The following is a 15574-nucleotide window of genomic DNA, read 5'->3' as shown; positions in this document are numbered from 1 at the left end:
ATCTGAGTTTGGATTGTGAACATCACAGAAGGACACCACATATAATTTTCCATCGCAAGGAGTTAAAATGTATGTAGTAGTCAGAACTTCCAGTAATAACCAGTGGCACAGTTTAAATTCCGCAAGGCCATATTCGAACCAGATACATGTGTAGCAGTAAAGAAACTGATTACACATCGCAAATATTGCGAAGACTGGCATGGCAAATGTAAATCTGTTTCCTAGGGGCAGTGGCGGCCTCGTAATCAGAAGGTTGCCGGTTCGAATCCCGATCCGGCAAGGTGCCTCTGAGCAAAGCACCGTCCCCATACACTGCTCACCAAGGGTGATTGTTAAAAGCAGAGGTCTCATTTCGCCGTGTCACCGTGTGCTGTGCTGCAGTGTATCACAATGACAATCACTTCACTTTCACCTTCACTTCACCAGTCGCTAGAGGGCAGTAGATGTTTGGGAGGCGAGTCATGATGACTTTCAGATGTTCGCATGACACCCGTCGGACATGGAAGGTTCTCGTGTTAATATTAAGACCAACATTAGAATTTTTTATCAATCAGGTTTGTTCGCAGGTGGGTATAAACATTGTCAGGTTCTCTATTCTTTCTGACCTGAGGGGGAAAAAAATCATTTATTTTTACCAGTCACAATGGCTTCAAGAATGACTCAGCTACGTTGATAGTTTAACTTCTTTATCTTGACACAGTCATAAACTGTGACAAAAACAGTCATAAATATTGATGCCATTTGCCATAAGAAAACTGGCAAGTCGTGAGCAAAACAATAGAACCAGGGCTGGAACCAAGTATCCAGTGGCAACGCAGTGGTCCATTGGTCGATTCTAGATCTAAAAACGCCCCTTTCCTGTCCAGTAGCCAATCGCCGCTCACCAGCGGGTGATCAGCCAATCAGACGTGACGCCGTTTTTAATTGGTCGCGTCCGCTCGTCCAGCGTCTGCGCGAGTTACGTCGGAAGTCCGGACCGCCGTCGCCGTCGCCTCCGCCGCGCTCGTCTCCTGCCGAATCCGCACGCCGCAGCTCGGCTCTCAGGCTCCGCTCATCATGGTCACGGTCAGCGCGTCGTCCGGGCGGCCCTATCACCTCATCATATACGGAGCGTCGGGCTTCACCGGGCAGTTCGTGGTGGAGGAAGTCGCCCGGACGTCGTCCGAGGGTCCGAAGGGGAACCTGAAATGGGCTATCGCCGGGAGGAGCAGACCGAAGCTGGAAAAAGTTCTGGAGCAGGCCGCCGAGGCGCTCGGTACGTCTCAGAATGACCGAAGTCGAGTTTTTATAATAATATAAATGCACGGCAGTGATGTTTTGCAGAAAGCCTTCACTCCTTGAGGGACTGCTGATAAACCAGGACCTCTGTTCTAACCCAGAAGTCTGTGCTGTGAAAACAGAGTTCAGCAGGAGGCGGGTGGCGATGGTGTCTAAGGAGATTAAGTAAAGGAAGGGATTTAGGAGCGTGGCCTCCATGTCCACAGTCTAGACAGACCAGGGTCTGGGCCTCTGCACGCCTAGTTTTTAACCGGTCTTATAAACCATTGTTGGGGTCTGGAGGATGTCTGGTTAATTTACATTTACAGCATTTATCAGACGCCCTTATCCAGAGCGACTTACAATCAGTAGTTACAGGGACAGTCCTCCTGGAGCAATTTAGGGTTAAGTGTCTTGCTCAGGGACACAATGGTAGTAAGTGGGATTTGAACCTGGGTCTTCTGGTTCATAGGCGAGTGTGTTACCCACTGGGCTACTACCACCCAGCTATCCCAGCAATGCCCCCTGGGGAGGGTCAGCGCCATCCTGGACGGCAGCTGATTATCTGCTGGCATCAAGACGTGTCCCCACCCTGCATATTGAGCTAAATATATCTGGAAGGTAAATATTTATTTTCCATACTTAATGTCCCCATCAGGTCGGCCGGATCTGAAGTCCGTGGATATCATCATTGCAGACGTTGGTGAACCAGAATCCTTAGCGGCGATGTGCAGACAGGGGGTGATTGTTCTCAACTGTGTTGGTCCTGTAAGTACAATGCGCTGAATTGTAGGAAGCTAAAATGTCTCGCGCAGTTCAGTTTAAATATGGGAGGTTCGGCATCAGCCTCTATAAAGTAATTCTCTCTACCGGCCGCGTTACCGTGTATGGACTTTAATGAGCCTAATGACCAATAAATTTATCATTTGTATGATCTCATGGTCATTCAGGGTGAATGTGTGTCTCTCTCTCTCTCTGTGTCTCGCAATCTTGATGTTGAGCAAACAAACTGATGACCGTCATGTCTGTACCTTGTACCGTAGTACAATGTACACGCCACACCACACTATTGACGAACCATCTATGATGCTACTTTATTATATGCAGATCAGTGTGAAATATTGAACTGGCCATGTACACGCTTTATGAACTGTTAGAAATGATATGTCTGTGTACGTGTATCTCCGCATCAGTACAGGTTTTTTGGCGAGCCTGTTGTGCAGGCCTGTGTGGAAAACGGGGCGCACCTCCTCGACGTTTCTGGAGAGCCGCAGGTATTATGGCTCAACGGTTCTGGATGATTGCACTGTTAATAAATGTTGGATTTTTAATGGAGGCTTTACACGCTAAATATGAATAAATATCTTGCTTGTGCACCTTATGCTGTGTGTCTTGCCACAGTTCCTTGAGGGGATCCAGCTGAACTACCATGACAAGGCCTCGGAGCAAGGCGTGTACATTATTGGTAGCTGCGGGTTTGACTCCATCCCCGCTGACATGGGGGTTATTTACACCCGGGACCAGTTTAAAGGTATTCAGCCGACTTTCTTACAGTCAAGTTCTGTACGCAGTCGGTTCTGTGCGACGTTTTCACAGACAGTTTCTGCTTTCCAGGGACACTAACAACTGTTGAAAGCTTTCTGTCCGCCAACACTGGCCCTGAGGTTTGTGTGGTTTTGTTTCTTTTGGGTTTTTTTGGGGGGAGGGGTTATTAACAGAGTACCTTTTTTTTTTTTTTTTTTTTTTTTTTTTTTTTTTTTTTTAAATAGGGTGCTCGTCTTAATGAGGGCACATGGCAGTCTGCCATCTATGGCCTAGCAGACAGCAGCAAGCTGAGGAGCCTCCGAAAGAAGTTCGGACACAAGCCTCTCCCTGTGGTGGGAACTAAAATCAAAAGGAGGTACGCTTAAATAACAGCTGTGGTAAAATTAAAAAAGGACAGTGTCTCGTCGGCCTATATTTACAGCATTTACCAGACGCCCTTATCCAGAGCGACTTACAATCAGTATTTACTGGGACAGTCCCCCTCTGGAGACACTCAGGGTTAAGTGTCTTGCTCTGGGACACAATGGTAGTAAGTAAGGGTTCGACCTGGGTCTTCTGGTTCATAGAGGAGTGTGTTACCCACTAGGCACCCACTTTTTTTTTTTTTTTTTTTATAATGCTACCACCACCCATAGTGCAAAAATGTCAGTTGTCTTGCTTCTCTCACCCGCGCAGGAGTGCTCTGTTCTTCAGCCGGGAGATGCAGCAGTACGCGGTGCCCTTCATGGGCACAGACCCGTCGGTAGTGAAGAGGACTCAGCGCTACCTGGCCGAGGAGCTCCACGAGTCTCCGGTGAGCCCCATGAAACTGTCTCTTGTGTCCGGTATTCTCAGGGGCGGCGACTCACTGGACCCCTTTTTCGGTCACCCAGGTCCAGTATGGTGCATATGTTGGAATTGGAGGAATTTCATCTGTATTCAAATTCCTCTTCTTCGGCATGATGTTCTGGTTCATGGTGAAGTGTAGTTTTGGCAGGAAACTTCTGATTAAGGTAACACACTGTGGCTTAAATTAGGTTCATAATACCTCTGTATATGATTTTCATTTTATTTTCCTTTTGGCATGAATAGTTCCCAGAATTCTTTTCCCTTGGTTACTTCTCAAAAACTGGACCAACTAGAAAGCAGGTGTGTTCTCTCTCTCTCAGAAAAATATATATATATTTTTAACTGCCTTAAATTTCTATGTTGTGTGCTGTCCTCAGATCGAAGAAACTTCCTTTCAGTTTGTCTTCTTTGGAGAAGGCTACACAGAGGACCAGGACCCCTCGCAAGGAAAGCCCAATGCTAAGATTCGAACTGTAGTCCAAGGACCAGGTATTCTGTGAAATCATTGGTGGAAAGAAGCTTTTTGCAAATCAACACTATTAACTGTCCTCATTTCTTTAGACGTGTATCATTGTCCTTTAATTAATTTAATTAGAGAGACATTATCAATGGTGCCTTGATGACACCTTGTCTTTGTATCCAGAGCCTGGATATGTGGCCACTCCAATCTCCATGGTGCAGGCGGCCATCACAATTCTGAACGAGCCGGAGTCTCTCCCTAAAAAGTCAGTCCACTGTAAATTGTCATGTGCTTATTAAGACCTGGTCTCGTCTAATGCATCAAACTCTCATGGTGTTTGCAGGGGTGGAGTCTATACCCCTGGATCTGCTTTTGGCAAGACCACCATCATTAAGCGCCTGGACAAGCACGGCATCAAGTTCTCCATCATGTGAAGCTTGCCAGTTGTACTACACCCCCCAACCCCTTTGAAGCACTACTGTTTGTCTCGATTTAACCATTAGATTTGCCATCTTCAAGGTTGCGCCCTGACTCCAGGCCAGTTGGACTGGGCCCAGATTAATCCGCATGCGCTTAGCCTGTTCAGATTCAAAAAGCTGCTGTTCCTCTTGTGGGCTTTTCTCTCTGTTTTTCATAGTTGACAGGTTTGCATGTTTTTTTTTTTTTTTTCCACTTATTGATCGTTGCTGGAATTTTGAAATGAATAATGTAGCACTTGCAGTTTGTAGAACACCAGAAAGCATTACACCAAAACCAAAGCCTTCAACATTTTTAACCGTATCTCAGTGACCTGAATTGTCTGCTTGTGAAACGACTTTCTGGGCACGAGTGTCTGTGGAGGAGTTGCCCTAAAGTCTTCAGATTCTCTTCTATCTGCCTGCTATTGCTGTGGCTCAGATCTCAACAAATAAACCGGCATATAACCAACATGAACACAGGTCTGCTAAGAGTGCTTTATTAATGAAGGCGTCAGATTTATTTATTTTTTTCTCTCATTAAACGTAGAATTATCTATACTGATCATACTGGGTATTAGTCGAGCTGCCAAGATCAGGACCAGATTCCAGACCTTTCCCTCTTGCGGCGCACAATGGCTGCCACGTCCTGTTTGAGGGTAGTGACACACTGCTCCAGCTGTTCCCCAAAGTCACGTAGCAAACGTCCCTGTTCGTCGACAAACAGCCTCAGGCCCAGAAGATCGGCCTCCTCCTGCACAAACACACGGAGGAGTTCCGTTTTACATTTACTTTACAACCTACACTCAGTGGTTATGGGGACACAATGGTAGTAAGTGGGGCTGGAACCAACACTTATTTTTTCGCACAACCGTTTTTCACCATATCATGTTTAAATTTGTCGGCTGACTCTTGTAATTGATCAGCTTACCCAATCTTATCATATTTCTACAGTAGTGTGACAATAGATCCTTTTATGACCCTTTTTGATATGTTGGGTGTGGCCTGTTTATCTCCAGTCACAGCTAACTAATAAAAAGCAATGTGCCCTTTTGCCTAATGCTGCTCTGTAACTGTAATAAAATCACAAATGTACAATTTCAGAAGCTGTGGCTGGTGTACCTACACTGGGTTTGTGTCGGCGCAGCCGCTGCAGTTGACCCCTGACAGAGGTCATGCTGTGGTAGAAGACCTTGAGGGCTCGAGCGAACTCTGCATCGCTGCTGGGACGCAGGCTGCCTCGCCTCTCCGTCCTCCCACGGCCACTGTCCACTCCTGCTGGACAGAAGGGTAAAAGGAGAGATGAAACGGAACGCCTCTCCTCAAATGCTTCAACAGAGCTGTGAAGTCGTAAGCAGGCACGTGCAGGTCCCGCACCTCTGCTCAGCTGGTCTCTGAGGACGCTGTTCTCCTTCCTGAGGGCGGCGTTGGCGCTGCGCAACTGTTCCACGTCCTGATGGAGGGCCTTCAGGGAGGAGCTCAGGTCTGATGGAGGACTGTCCAAGACCTACGCGCATGCAGGAAAACCACAAAATCACTCCTGCTACCACCATCGTGTCACTAAGCAAGACATTTAACCCTTGTCCTGCCACAGGGGGACTGAGCCAGTCATCATTTAATGGAAAATAATTTATCAATCCAAAGACCCTCCCTATAGTGTCCGCATCCTGTGTTAGCAACCATAAGCAGGGACGTTTGTTAGAAATTGTGGAAGCCAAAATGCTAACCACTACCATATTTTGGGGGGGATTTTCCTGCAGTCAAAGATTATTGGGAAGAAGTTCACAATGTCTTGCAAAATATTTTTTTTTGCATGTGAAATTCCATTTGTATTTTTTGGAAATATTGATCAAGAATGGTTAAAACAAGTTAAGTATCTAATGAATATCTTACTGCTAGCTAGTAAAAAAACAAAGAAATAGATATCATTGATCAATATTATGATGAACATTTATGAATTGGAGAAGGTTACGGCACACGTTAATCTGAAGGTGGAAAGCTTTATTGGAGAAAATGGGTTGAATATTTGAGGCCAATTAGGCCACACTTAGTTTTTATTTCAGGTAGCACAACAGATTGATCCCTGTACGTATATAGTTCTGCAAATATAATTGTTCAAATGTGAATGTTTACTTTTAAAAATCTATTTAAAAATATTTTTTAAAAAAACCAGGGACATATGTGACCCTCATGAATCTCATTAAATCACACAGATATTCACAATCAATAGAAAAGAATAACAATTACAAGTTCAATTCTAACAGTGACCTGGCAGTGGGTGTGATTTAATGAAATATAGTGGGTATAAAAACGGACCCGTAAGCAGAAGGTTGCCAGTTCGAATCCCTAATCGCCAAGGTGCCACTGAGGTGCCACTGAGCAAAGCACCGTCCCCACACACTGCTCCCCGGGCGCCTGTCATGGCTGCCCACTGCTCACCAAGGGTGATGGTTAAAAGCAGAGGACACATTTTGTTGTGTCACCGTGTGCTGTGCTGCAGTTTTTCACAATGACAGTCACTTCAATTTCACTATTTATGTCCCACCATTTACACACTTTAGCTCCCAAACAACAAACACATCAAAAAAAGTAAAAGAGACAAATCACCTTTATAATGGTGATTTATGTTACAGGCATAGCAACAGTAACCAAGGGGGACTGGACTTAATGAGGGGTCAATACTGACATTAGAAAGGTGGAACTCACAGAGGCCTCTGAAAAGCTGACTTTATCCATGATGAAGCTGCCTCCTGGAGTCATCCTCAGGCCTTCCAGGGATGTCACCATATCAGCGCATCCCTCTGCAGAGAAACAACACACTCTCTCTTTAGGGACCCTAAAACAAATTTAGGTGCGGGTGCAACGCTGCTCATGGGACTTGTTTAAAACCCACACAATCCAATTCAGTTTAGTATCTAAAAACATTAAGAAAACGGACCAAATCTGGCTCATCTAATGAAACGACATCTGATGAAACGACATGCAAACACATATCTCACCACCCTGCTCAGTGTGAAAACTGAGTGCACTTATTACCCTGCAGACCCCACAGCTCCAGCACCAGCGCGCTGCTCTGCAGGTAGTTGAGGAGGTCCTGGGAGGTGCGCAGGGCTGTGAACTGCACCCGCTGGTCCAGCAGCGGGTTGACGTTGTGCCACACAGCGGGGGTGTAGAAGGTCTGGGGGCAGTCGTACATACGGAACCTGCAGAGAAGCGATGACACGAGAACATCAAAGGCCACATCTCTCCTGGCTGCTCTGGAGAGCACCTCCATGATCCAATAATGAGAGAACGGAGATCCCTTTTTTGTGCACATCTACGAAAGACTGAGAAAATTGCACTATTTCTCCAAACTCAAACCAGAGGTCATTCCACTAGTCAGAAGTAAATTAATTTTTTCCATGAATTTAAGTACAACATCCAACTGACCCAATCTGAATTCCTCTGTTCTTGGCCTTTCTGAGCCAGCGCAGGCCACAGCACTGCTCCAGGAGCAGCTGGAAGTCCAGCCTCTTTCCCAAGAGCTCCGTGGGGTCGATCAGAATGTCCTCCTCACCCAGCGGCCTGGGTAAAATCACGGCAAACTCTGTGGGTTACCTGGAAATGCCTCTGAAGGTGCGATTAGCAATATATGTAGAAAAGGTCTGAAACCAGTAGGGTTACCCACAATCCTGTTGAACTGCAGGGCACCAGTTGCGCCTGAAGGATGGCCTCCTCGGTGCCCTCGGGCCCCAGCACCTCCACCTGCTCCTCGAGGGGGATGCGGAACGCCAGTGACTGGAGCCACAGGTGGGCGCTGCCCAGGTGCAGCGGCTCCAGCGGGTCCCAGAAAGGATCTCGGTCCCTGGGCAGCGGCGATCCGCCCGCGCCCTCCCCGCTTCCCACCTGCTGCTGGTACACCTCTTCCATCAAGAACTTGCGGTTGATGAACTTGGCCTTGGACCAAATCCACACCTACAACATTCATATGGGTTTAATGTTTGCAGTCTACCGGCCAACCACATACACACCAAAAAATTCGAACCTAGAAATCGATTTCACTTGAATATTTAAGGCATAATTAAACATAAGATTTTAAGTTAAATAAGGTGGATTTTTTTTTACTTTTTACATATAATAAAACACAGTTTAATGTTGTGTGGTTACAGGCTTTTGTCTCATCTGCAGCTGCTCATAATTCATGGTCGGGGGGCGTTCTATACTACACTTTGGACTTCTCCACCTCTACAACTGTATTACTTTTCCTCTTACTGGACAAATCATCACCAGCCCTGCACTGACACCATACTGTATCTGATTGGGCTATATAAGAAATACATGTTGTAGTTGTCATTAGCCACAATTATGTTGATCAGGATTTATATGTGTCCCTCTGCCACCAGTAGCTGTCCTGTGGTCAGAAACTGACCACTGATGAAGGGCTAGAAGATGCACAGCACTAGTAGACCTATAGACTAGATGTCTCTAATAAAGTGACCAGTGATGAAGCTAGTTAGACATCACATGCTCGGACATGTTTGGACTGTTGCTACAGTCACAGTTTCAGCTGTCAGAGATTTGGCACTGTACTCGTCTCCATTTCTGTCCATGAATGAGCAGCTGAAACCTCCCTCACCTGTTTACTTTCAACAGACGTGACCCTGACAACAATCTCCTTCTCCAGGTCGTGACCTCTGGAGTCAGACATGGCCAGGTTTTTGATCTCCAACTTGAATTCCACTCCCTTAACGATATTAAAATATCAGAGAATCAGGTTATATCGGTTATCAAATCCTGGAAACAGGAAGCATGTCACGAGCAGTGTGTTTATGCGATGGATGTAGCTGGCATCACTTTTTTGAGCTCCTGGCTCATCTGGTTAGCTTCTGTGACCATGGGCATGAGTTTGATGTAGTCATAAAACACAGCCAACAGGCTGGGATCTGTCTGACTAGACTCCACGTTGGAGTCTCCTGTTGAGATGAGGATCAATGATTAATGCGGGTATAAAATAGAAACATCTGACAGATGAGAATCGCCCACACACACACAGACCTTCATTCTGCTCATCACAGAGGGAATTAATGTGGATTCCCTCAGCAGCTGCACGCTCTGACTGGAAGAAGTCATAGTCGTAGCGGCTCCAGTCGTCTCCCCGCCGCTCTGAGGGAAGTCCGATGAAGAGGTAGGTGCTGTTGGAGCCCAGGATAAGGCGGTCCTGCACAGAAATCCAACAAGAACCTTTTAAAAAATCCAACAGCAGTAGTCATCTTACTGACTTCAAAAATAAAAGCATATCCATGTCTGACACACACACAAACACACACACACACATATATATGTATTATATATTATATACGTGTCAGTGTGTGTGTGTGTGTGTGTGCATATATAGAAAGAAAAAACAGACCTTTTTTTTGGCTGCTTTTAGAACATGGCTGATGTAATTTTTTTTTCATTCACGCAGGACTAAACTGAAACTGATCAAACCTCATTATAGTTTAGTGTCCATATTTGTAGACTACTGCTGAGGCGCTGACACACACCAGGTGCTGCAGCTCAGTCCTGTGCGAGATGGACGCCCCATTCACTGTGACCTTGGCATCTCCCACCGGGGTTACGGACACCCTGCGATCCTCGTTGGTGAACACCGCATGCCTTTCCTGAATACTGCAGGGAAAAACAGTTTTCATGCAAACCAGCATGTTAATGAATAAAGACGGCTGAGCATGATTTGCATGGGAATATGGCCGCATCATTCATTTGCCTTTCTCAATCACTTACCCCAAGCCTCTGATGCAGATAGAGGTGGGCGTGCTTTCTGCCAGTCCCACATCCCAGTCGCCTGTATACAGCAAAGAAATTGTAGCATCTGACCCATATAAACTCGGAAACATGAACTCCTGTAAAGTCTGCTAATGCCTAAGAGTGTCAACCATTGAACGAATAAAAAAAGGTAGAGCTCCCCTGCTGGATGGTTGCAGAACAATTTTTAGCTCCACCCACTTCCATGCTCTTGAATGACAAAATAAGAGAAAGTCCATGTCACTTTTCCATGTGCAAGTGTTTAGTTCAAAGGGCCAAGCAAATGAGACTGCAGTGGGAATTTGGCCTGGTTTATACAGTTGAAAAATGGTGAGTGTAAAAAAAAATGGTTGTGTGCTAGGCCGTCTCTTTTAGTGGTGAGTCCTGTACATGTTTGAAAGGTCCCCTGACATGAAATTTTGACTTTGTGAGATTGAACATGAATACGAGTTCCCCTAGCCTGTCTATGGTCCTGCAGTGGCTAGAAACGGCGATAGGTGTAAAGATAGGCTTTTTGGCCATTGTGCTTCACTGTTCAGAGAGCGGCAGCTCAGACAGCCGGATCTGGAATTAGTCCCCTACTGACGTCGCAAAGGGAATTCTTTTATTATGGAAAAATGGCAACACAACTTCCTGTCTGCACAAAAATTTGTGGTTGGTGAACGGTGTTGATGACATTGTTTCTGTGAATGCCCCCCAACTTCTATAGGCCGCTCCCCTCCTCGTCCCGCCTCTCTTGTCCTCATTAGCATTTACAGCTACAGACATGTGACTGGATCAATTTGGCTGTAATTCTGCACCCAGTCTGAAATTTGGAAAGAGACTTCAGATACAGTATTAGGGGACCACTAAGACCTATATAAAAGCAGGGGACCTTTAATGCTTGTAATGTCATTCCATTTGAATTTTGTTCCTCCTTCTCCTATTTTATGTATGTAGGACCTTGAACTGTTTGCATCTGCTGGCATTAGGAATGTAAAATACTGTATTACTGTATCGTATTTCCCACTTTGTTGTTTGTGATTGTTTTTGTCATTGTGATACACGCTGCACACAAAGAAATATATCCTCTGAATTTAACCAATCTTCCTTAGTGAGCAGTGTGTGGGGACATTATCTTGGCCAAGGGGACCTCAGTGGAACCTTGATGGTCCGGGAATTGAACCCACAAACCTTTAGTTACGAGTCCACTTCCTTACCTGCTAGGCCACCACTGCCCCCTGTTACATGCCCAGGATGCATTATGTAACTATTATGTGGCTACAAGTAACTTTTCTTTGTGAGTTTCTCATGTTTATGGGTGTCATCCCTGTTTTGTTTCTTTTTCGTTGTAGGTAACCACACACAGAACCGTACAAACAACCTTTGAAATGATCACCAATCCGGTCTTGTCAAAAGGAACCAGTTTCCATTAGAAGAACAGAATCACCTTCCTGAATAAAGAGCTTCACCACATTGGAGAGCTGGGCGTCCTCGTTGATGTTCAGGATGTAGGGGTGTGTCTGCATCATCCTCCGTTCCTGGCAGTGGCAGAGAGGGTCGACATCATGAAATGTCGTTCCCGTACGACTTTTCTTCCTTCACGTGCCGCTGAACATGCTGCTCAGGCCCACTACACCTGTGTGATGGTGGCGTACTGCGTCTCCCAGTCTTTCAGGGCCTCCTGTAGGTGCTGCTCCCACAGGGTCTGGATGGCCCGAATCTGCAGCTCATTGTGGGTCAGCAACCTGCGGAGCTCCTCTGGGAAAAACACAAGAGTCCATACTGCGGAAAAGCCACCAAGCAGCCAGAAACCAATCTAAACACGAACAAGATATCCCGACTTTTTTTTAATCAGGTCACCATGACGATTGCCATGCCTGGACCTGCAAGACAACCCCACCCAAGCACAACCCCAGCCTGCCGTACTGCTCTCATCGTCACTGGCTCTACGGCCCTCCGGCCCCAGGCGGCTCAGACGGGCCAGCAGCCGGGCGTTCTCCGCCTTCAGTTCCTTCACCAGCCGCTCTGTGGGGCTTTCGTTTACCACGGCCTTGTTCTGGATCCTTTTGGCCCTGTGAAATAGTACATTTATGTTAAACCTGTGTTTTGACCCCTGTCTCCCTTTCTTTTTCCTTTAGTGAAGTGAAAATGGAGTGATTCGACCCCCACTGTTCCTACCTTTCAGCATAGCGAAGTGTAGACAGTGATTCTTCATAGCAAATGTCTGCTGGACTCAGAGTTGCTATCTGACCAGCAAGGACAAAAACAACAAAAGAACAAATTGCTATAATATTTAATATAAAAATTGAACAAATATGATATAATATATCTATGATATAATTAATTACAGTTGAAGATATAGCATCCAAGAGACACGCCCACACTTCCTCTCAGCCAATCAGATGGGCAGGTTGGAACTACCAGCCTTGGCTGGCATTATTTACCATGACGGTGCGGCTGTTGCCTCCCAGAGCGGACTGCAGCAGCTTGGTGAGGATGGAGTCTCTATAGGGGATGTGCACCACCTTCTTCCCCAGGGCCGCATCTGCCAGAGAGCTGCGTGGTTTCAGCCGATAGGGCCAATCACAAAATCACTCATTACTGCATTTCACTCATCCAGAAAAAAAGGTTCCTCCTAAAAACCAGTGGAACCTGCTAAGCAGAGGCGTCTGCAACTGGCAACGAACAAGTACTGCATTCAGCCCGAGGCTCTGCACAGACCTGATGACGTTGCCCAGCGTGGTCAGGCTGAGGTTGATGGCGGTGCCCTCTTTCAGCCGGTCGGCCTCAGACCCAGACGACCTCTGTCTCTCACTGCCGGCCAGGTCCACCAGGTTAATGTTGGACTGCTTGGTGATGTTCTCCTTAGAGAATATCTACAAAGGATGGCGAATGGAGCAACTCCGTAGCCAATAGCGGCTAATGCCACTTACAGAAGCCGCTGTAATGGGCCAATTGACCCAGTAATAACTAATTCTCAATAATGAATAAATATGGTATCCTTTCTCCTGAAGAGTTTGGGTACCTGCTTGAATTGCACGATGATGAGCATGTGCGAGCGGCTGCTGTTGGTATTCATGTGTGTGGCGGCGGTGGTGCGGGTGCGAGTGCCCTGCTCCATCAGCTGCTCCACCTGGGTGGCGCTGTCACAGGGCACCCGGCGCAGCCCTTCCACGTAGAAGCCTCGCTGCAGCTCCTCCCTCACCCGCAGCCCACCAGGCGAGCGGCTGCCCTTCGACAGCAGGTCGATCACCTGGACGCAGACCAGAGCGCTGTTAAATGTGGCACACGCCCCTCTGCCACGCCCTTTTGGCATCACAGGTAAAAAAAAAAAAAAATCACGTTTTTCTGGTCTTACCTGCTCATTATAAATTTCCAGCATGCTGAAAAATACCTTATGGGAATAAGCAGGGAAATGTGCCTCAGATAAATTTTATTAAATTCAAAAGAAAATGACGTTGGTGATTATAATGCTGCATTTGGCTCTGAAATTTTTACCTGGCACTGCCGGCTGTCCTGGCTGACCTTCACAGCCTCAAACAGCCTTTCACACAGGGTGGGCACCAGGCCTTTGTTCGGGCCATAACCCACCATGGAGTAGCTCTTCCCAGAGCCGGTCTGCCCATAGGCCAGCAGGGTGGCATTGTAGCCCTGCAGGGCATTGTCCAGGATGCCCTGACCCAGATCCTTAAACACACTCCCCTGTGTGCATTACAGGGACATCTGCTGGTAAACTTTGTCTGCTACACTTATATATATATATATATATATATATACACAGTACAGGTCAAATGTTTGGACACACCTTCTCATTCAATGTATTTTCTTTATTATCATGACCATTTACATTGGTAGATTCTCACTGAAGGCATCAAAACTATGAATGAACACATGTGGAGTTATGTACTTAACAAAAAGTGGAGACCTGACCTCCACAGTCACCGGACCTGAACCCAATCGAGATGGTTTGGGGTGAGCTGGACTGCAGAGTGAAGGCAAAGGGGCCAACAAGTGCTAAACACCTCTGGGAACTCCTTCAAGACTGTTGGAAAAGCATTTCAGGTGACGACCTCTTGAAGCTCATCGAGAGAATGCCAAGAGTGTTCAAAGCAGTAATCAGAGTAAAGGGCGGCTATTTTGAAGAAACTAGAATATAAAACATGTTTTCAGTTATTTCACCTTTTTTTGTTAAGTACACAACTCCACATGTGTTCATTCATAGTTTTGATGCCTTCAGTGAGAATCTACCAAATAAAGAAAATACATTGAATGTGAAGGTGTCCAAACTTTTGGCCTGTACTGTAAATACATTTTTTTCAGTGTAATTTTAATTGAAGTCTTCCAAAATTACCTGGTCAGCATAGCGGCCACCTGATTCTTCTGGCAAAAAGAGGCCATTCTTGTTCTGCGTATAGCCACTGTGAGACCAGTAGGCGTAGTCAAACGTGAAGGTGTGGCGAACGTGCTGGTTGCGAGGGTCCTGGGTGGTGATGGTGTTAGAGCACATGGAGACCACACACCGGCTTCCTGCATCCTTCTCCCTCTGCGGACCACAGGCACGACAGCTCGACACCCCAACTTGGCGGAATAATAATTATAAAAACAGACACTCAGATCCAAGCTGACCTTGTTGAAAGGCCTCACTCGCACTGCCACCCTCACACAGTCTTTGCCAGCCATCTCAGCTCCTTTAGCCCTCATGGTGCCGCACCAGACAGGCCAACGCAAATCCTCCAACAGCAACGTAGGGAGGAGAGTGGAAAACATCGGGTAACATAACACTGGCAGGGCAGATCACTTTCGCTGTCGTGCCGGCCATGAATTATACAACAGCGGTGGAAGTGAGATGGGGCTGAGCATGTGCACAGAAAAATGTGGAATTCCACAGGGCAAAAGTGTTCCCAACAACCACCTACACAACCTTCTCTTGTAATCGTTTCAAACACTTATAACCTTTATATGGGAACAAATAATTCCTCTTTATTCTTTTCTTTTTTAAAACCATCTTACAGCTTCTTACACCTCATTGCATATGAAATCTAGACTTAATTCTTTTTAAATGAGACTGCTATGCTGGTTTTGTTACTGTGGCGGTCTATAATGAACCATGAATGAATAACGGCCGTTTCTAGCATTAGCTGTGTTTCAGGCACTGTTATTTCCATAGATAACCTTCACCACAAAAAGAGACAAAGCACCATTTACTTCTGTTTCTGATGGTTTACCCACAATTTGATAACGGTCATTCTTAAAATTACAAAAA

At 46.2% G+C, this 15574-nt stretch overlaps 2 protein-coding genes across 2 annotated transcripts; one reads left to right on the top strand and one right to left on the bottom strand.

The window, feature by feature from the left end:
* The first annotated feature begins 950 nt into the window (after positions 1-950).
* sccpdha.1 (saccharopine dehydrogenase a, tandem duplicate 1) lies at positions 951-5023 on the top strand. Its single transcript, XM_028997391.1, has 12 exons — positions 951-1255; positions 1916-2025; positions 2451-2531; positions 2659-2788; positions 2872-2921; positions 3027-3157; positions 3478-3595; positions 3675-3794; positions 3874-3930; positions 4008-4119; positions 4274-4355; positions 4434-5023. Exons 1-12 carry the CDS (start codon positions 1057-1059, stop codon positions 4522-4524), a joined length of 1281 nt encoding a protein of 426 aa, XP_028853224.1. The 5' UTR covers positions 951-1056; the 3' UTR covers positions 4525-5023.
* An 11-nt stretch (positions 5024-5034) lies between these two features.
* On the bottom strand, positions 5035-15050 carry kif28 (kinesin family member 28). The gene is made up of 23 exons (XM_028997403.1): positions 14938-15050; positions 14663-14854; positions 13810-14013; positions 13670-13705; positions 13337-13564; positions 13033-13187; positions 12756-12867; positions 12490-12557; positions 12238-12383; positions 11948-12069; positions 11759-11849; positions 10309-10369; positions 10071-10194; positions 9580-9742; positions 9379-9497; positions 9161-9268; positions 8213-8499; positions 7975-8109; positions 7582-7748; positions 7252-7346; positions 5923-6052; positions 5672-5820; positions 5035-5299 (listed from the first exon to the last, which is right to left on the bottom strand). Exons 1-23 carry the CDS (start codon positions 15010-15012, stop codon positions 5141-5143), a joined length of 3126 nt encoding a protein of 1041 aa, XP_028853236.1. The 5' UTR covers positions 15013-15050; the 3' UTR covers positions 5035-5140.
* Between the last annotated feature and the right edge of the window lie 524 nt (positions 15051-15574).

This window comes from Denticeps clupeoides, chromosome 1, assembly GCF_900700375.1.
Source record: "Denticeps clupeoides chromosome 1, fDenClu1.1, whole genome shotgun sequence".
NCBI lineage: Eukaryota > Metazoa > Chordata > Actinopteri > Clupeiformes > Denticipitidae > Denticeps > Denticeps clupeoides.
This window is presented reverse-complemented; position numbering and strand designations above follow the sequence as displayed.

What these genes read in the sequence shown, in the direction of transcription:
- sccpdha.1 (XM_028997391.1), top strand. Translation starts at nt 1,057, where the DNA reads ATGGTCACGGTCAGCGCGTCGTCCGGGCGGCCCTATCACCTCATCATA. An exon ending in GGAACTAAAATCAAAAGGAG is followed by an intron (nt 3,158 to 3,477) that starts GTACGCTTAAAT and finishes TCACCCGCGCAG; the next exon opens with GAGTGCTCTGTTCTTCAGCC. An exon ending in AACTGTAGTCCAAGGACCAG is followed by an intron (nt 4,120 to 4,273) that starts GTATTCTGTGAA and finishes CTTTGTATCCAG; the next exon opens with AGCCTGGATATGTGGCCACT.
- kif28 (XM_028997403.1), bottom strand. Translation starts at nt 15,012, where the DNA reads ATGAGGGCTAAAGGAGCTGAGATGGCTGGCAAAGACTGTGTGAGGGTG. An exon ending in ACGCTGGGCAACGTCATCAG is followed by an intron (nt 12,868 to 13,032) that starts GTCTGTGCAGAG and finishes GAAACCACGCAG; the next exon opens with CTCTCTGGCAGATGCGGCCC. An exon ending in AGTACGCCACCATCACACAG is followed by an intron (nt 11,850 to 11,947) that starts GTGTAGTGGGCC and finishes TGCCACTGCCAG; the next exon opens with GAACGGAGGATGATGCAGAC.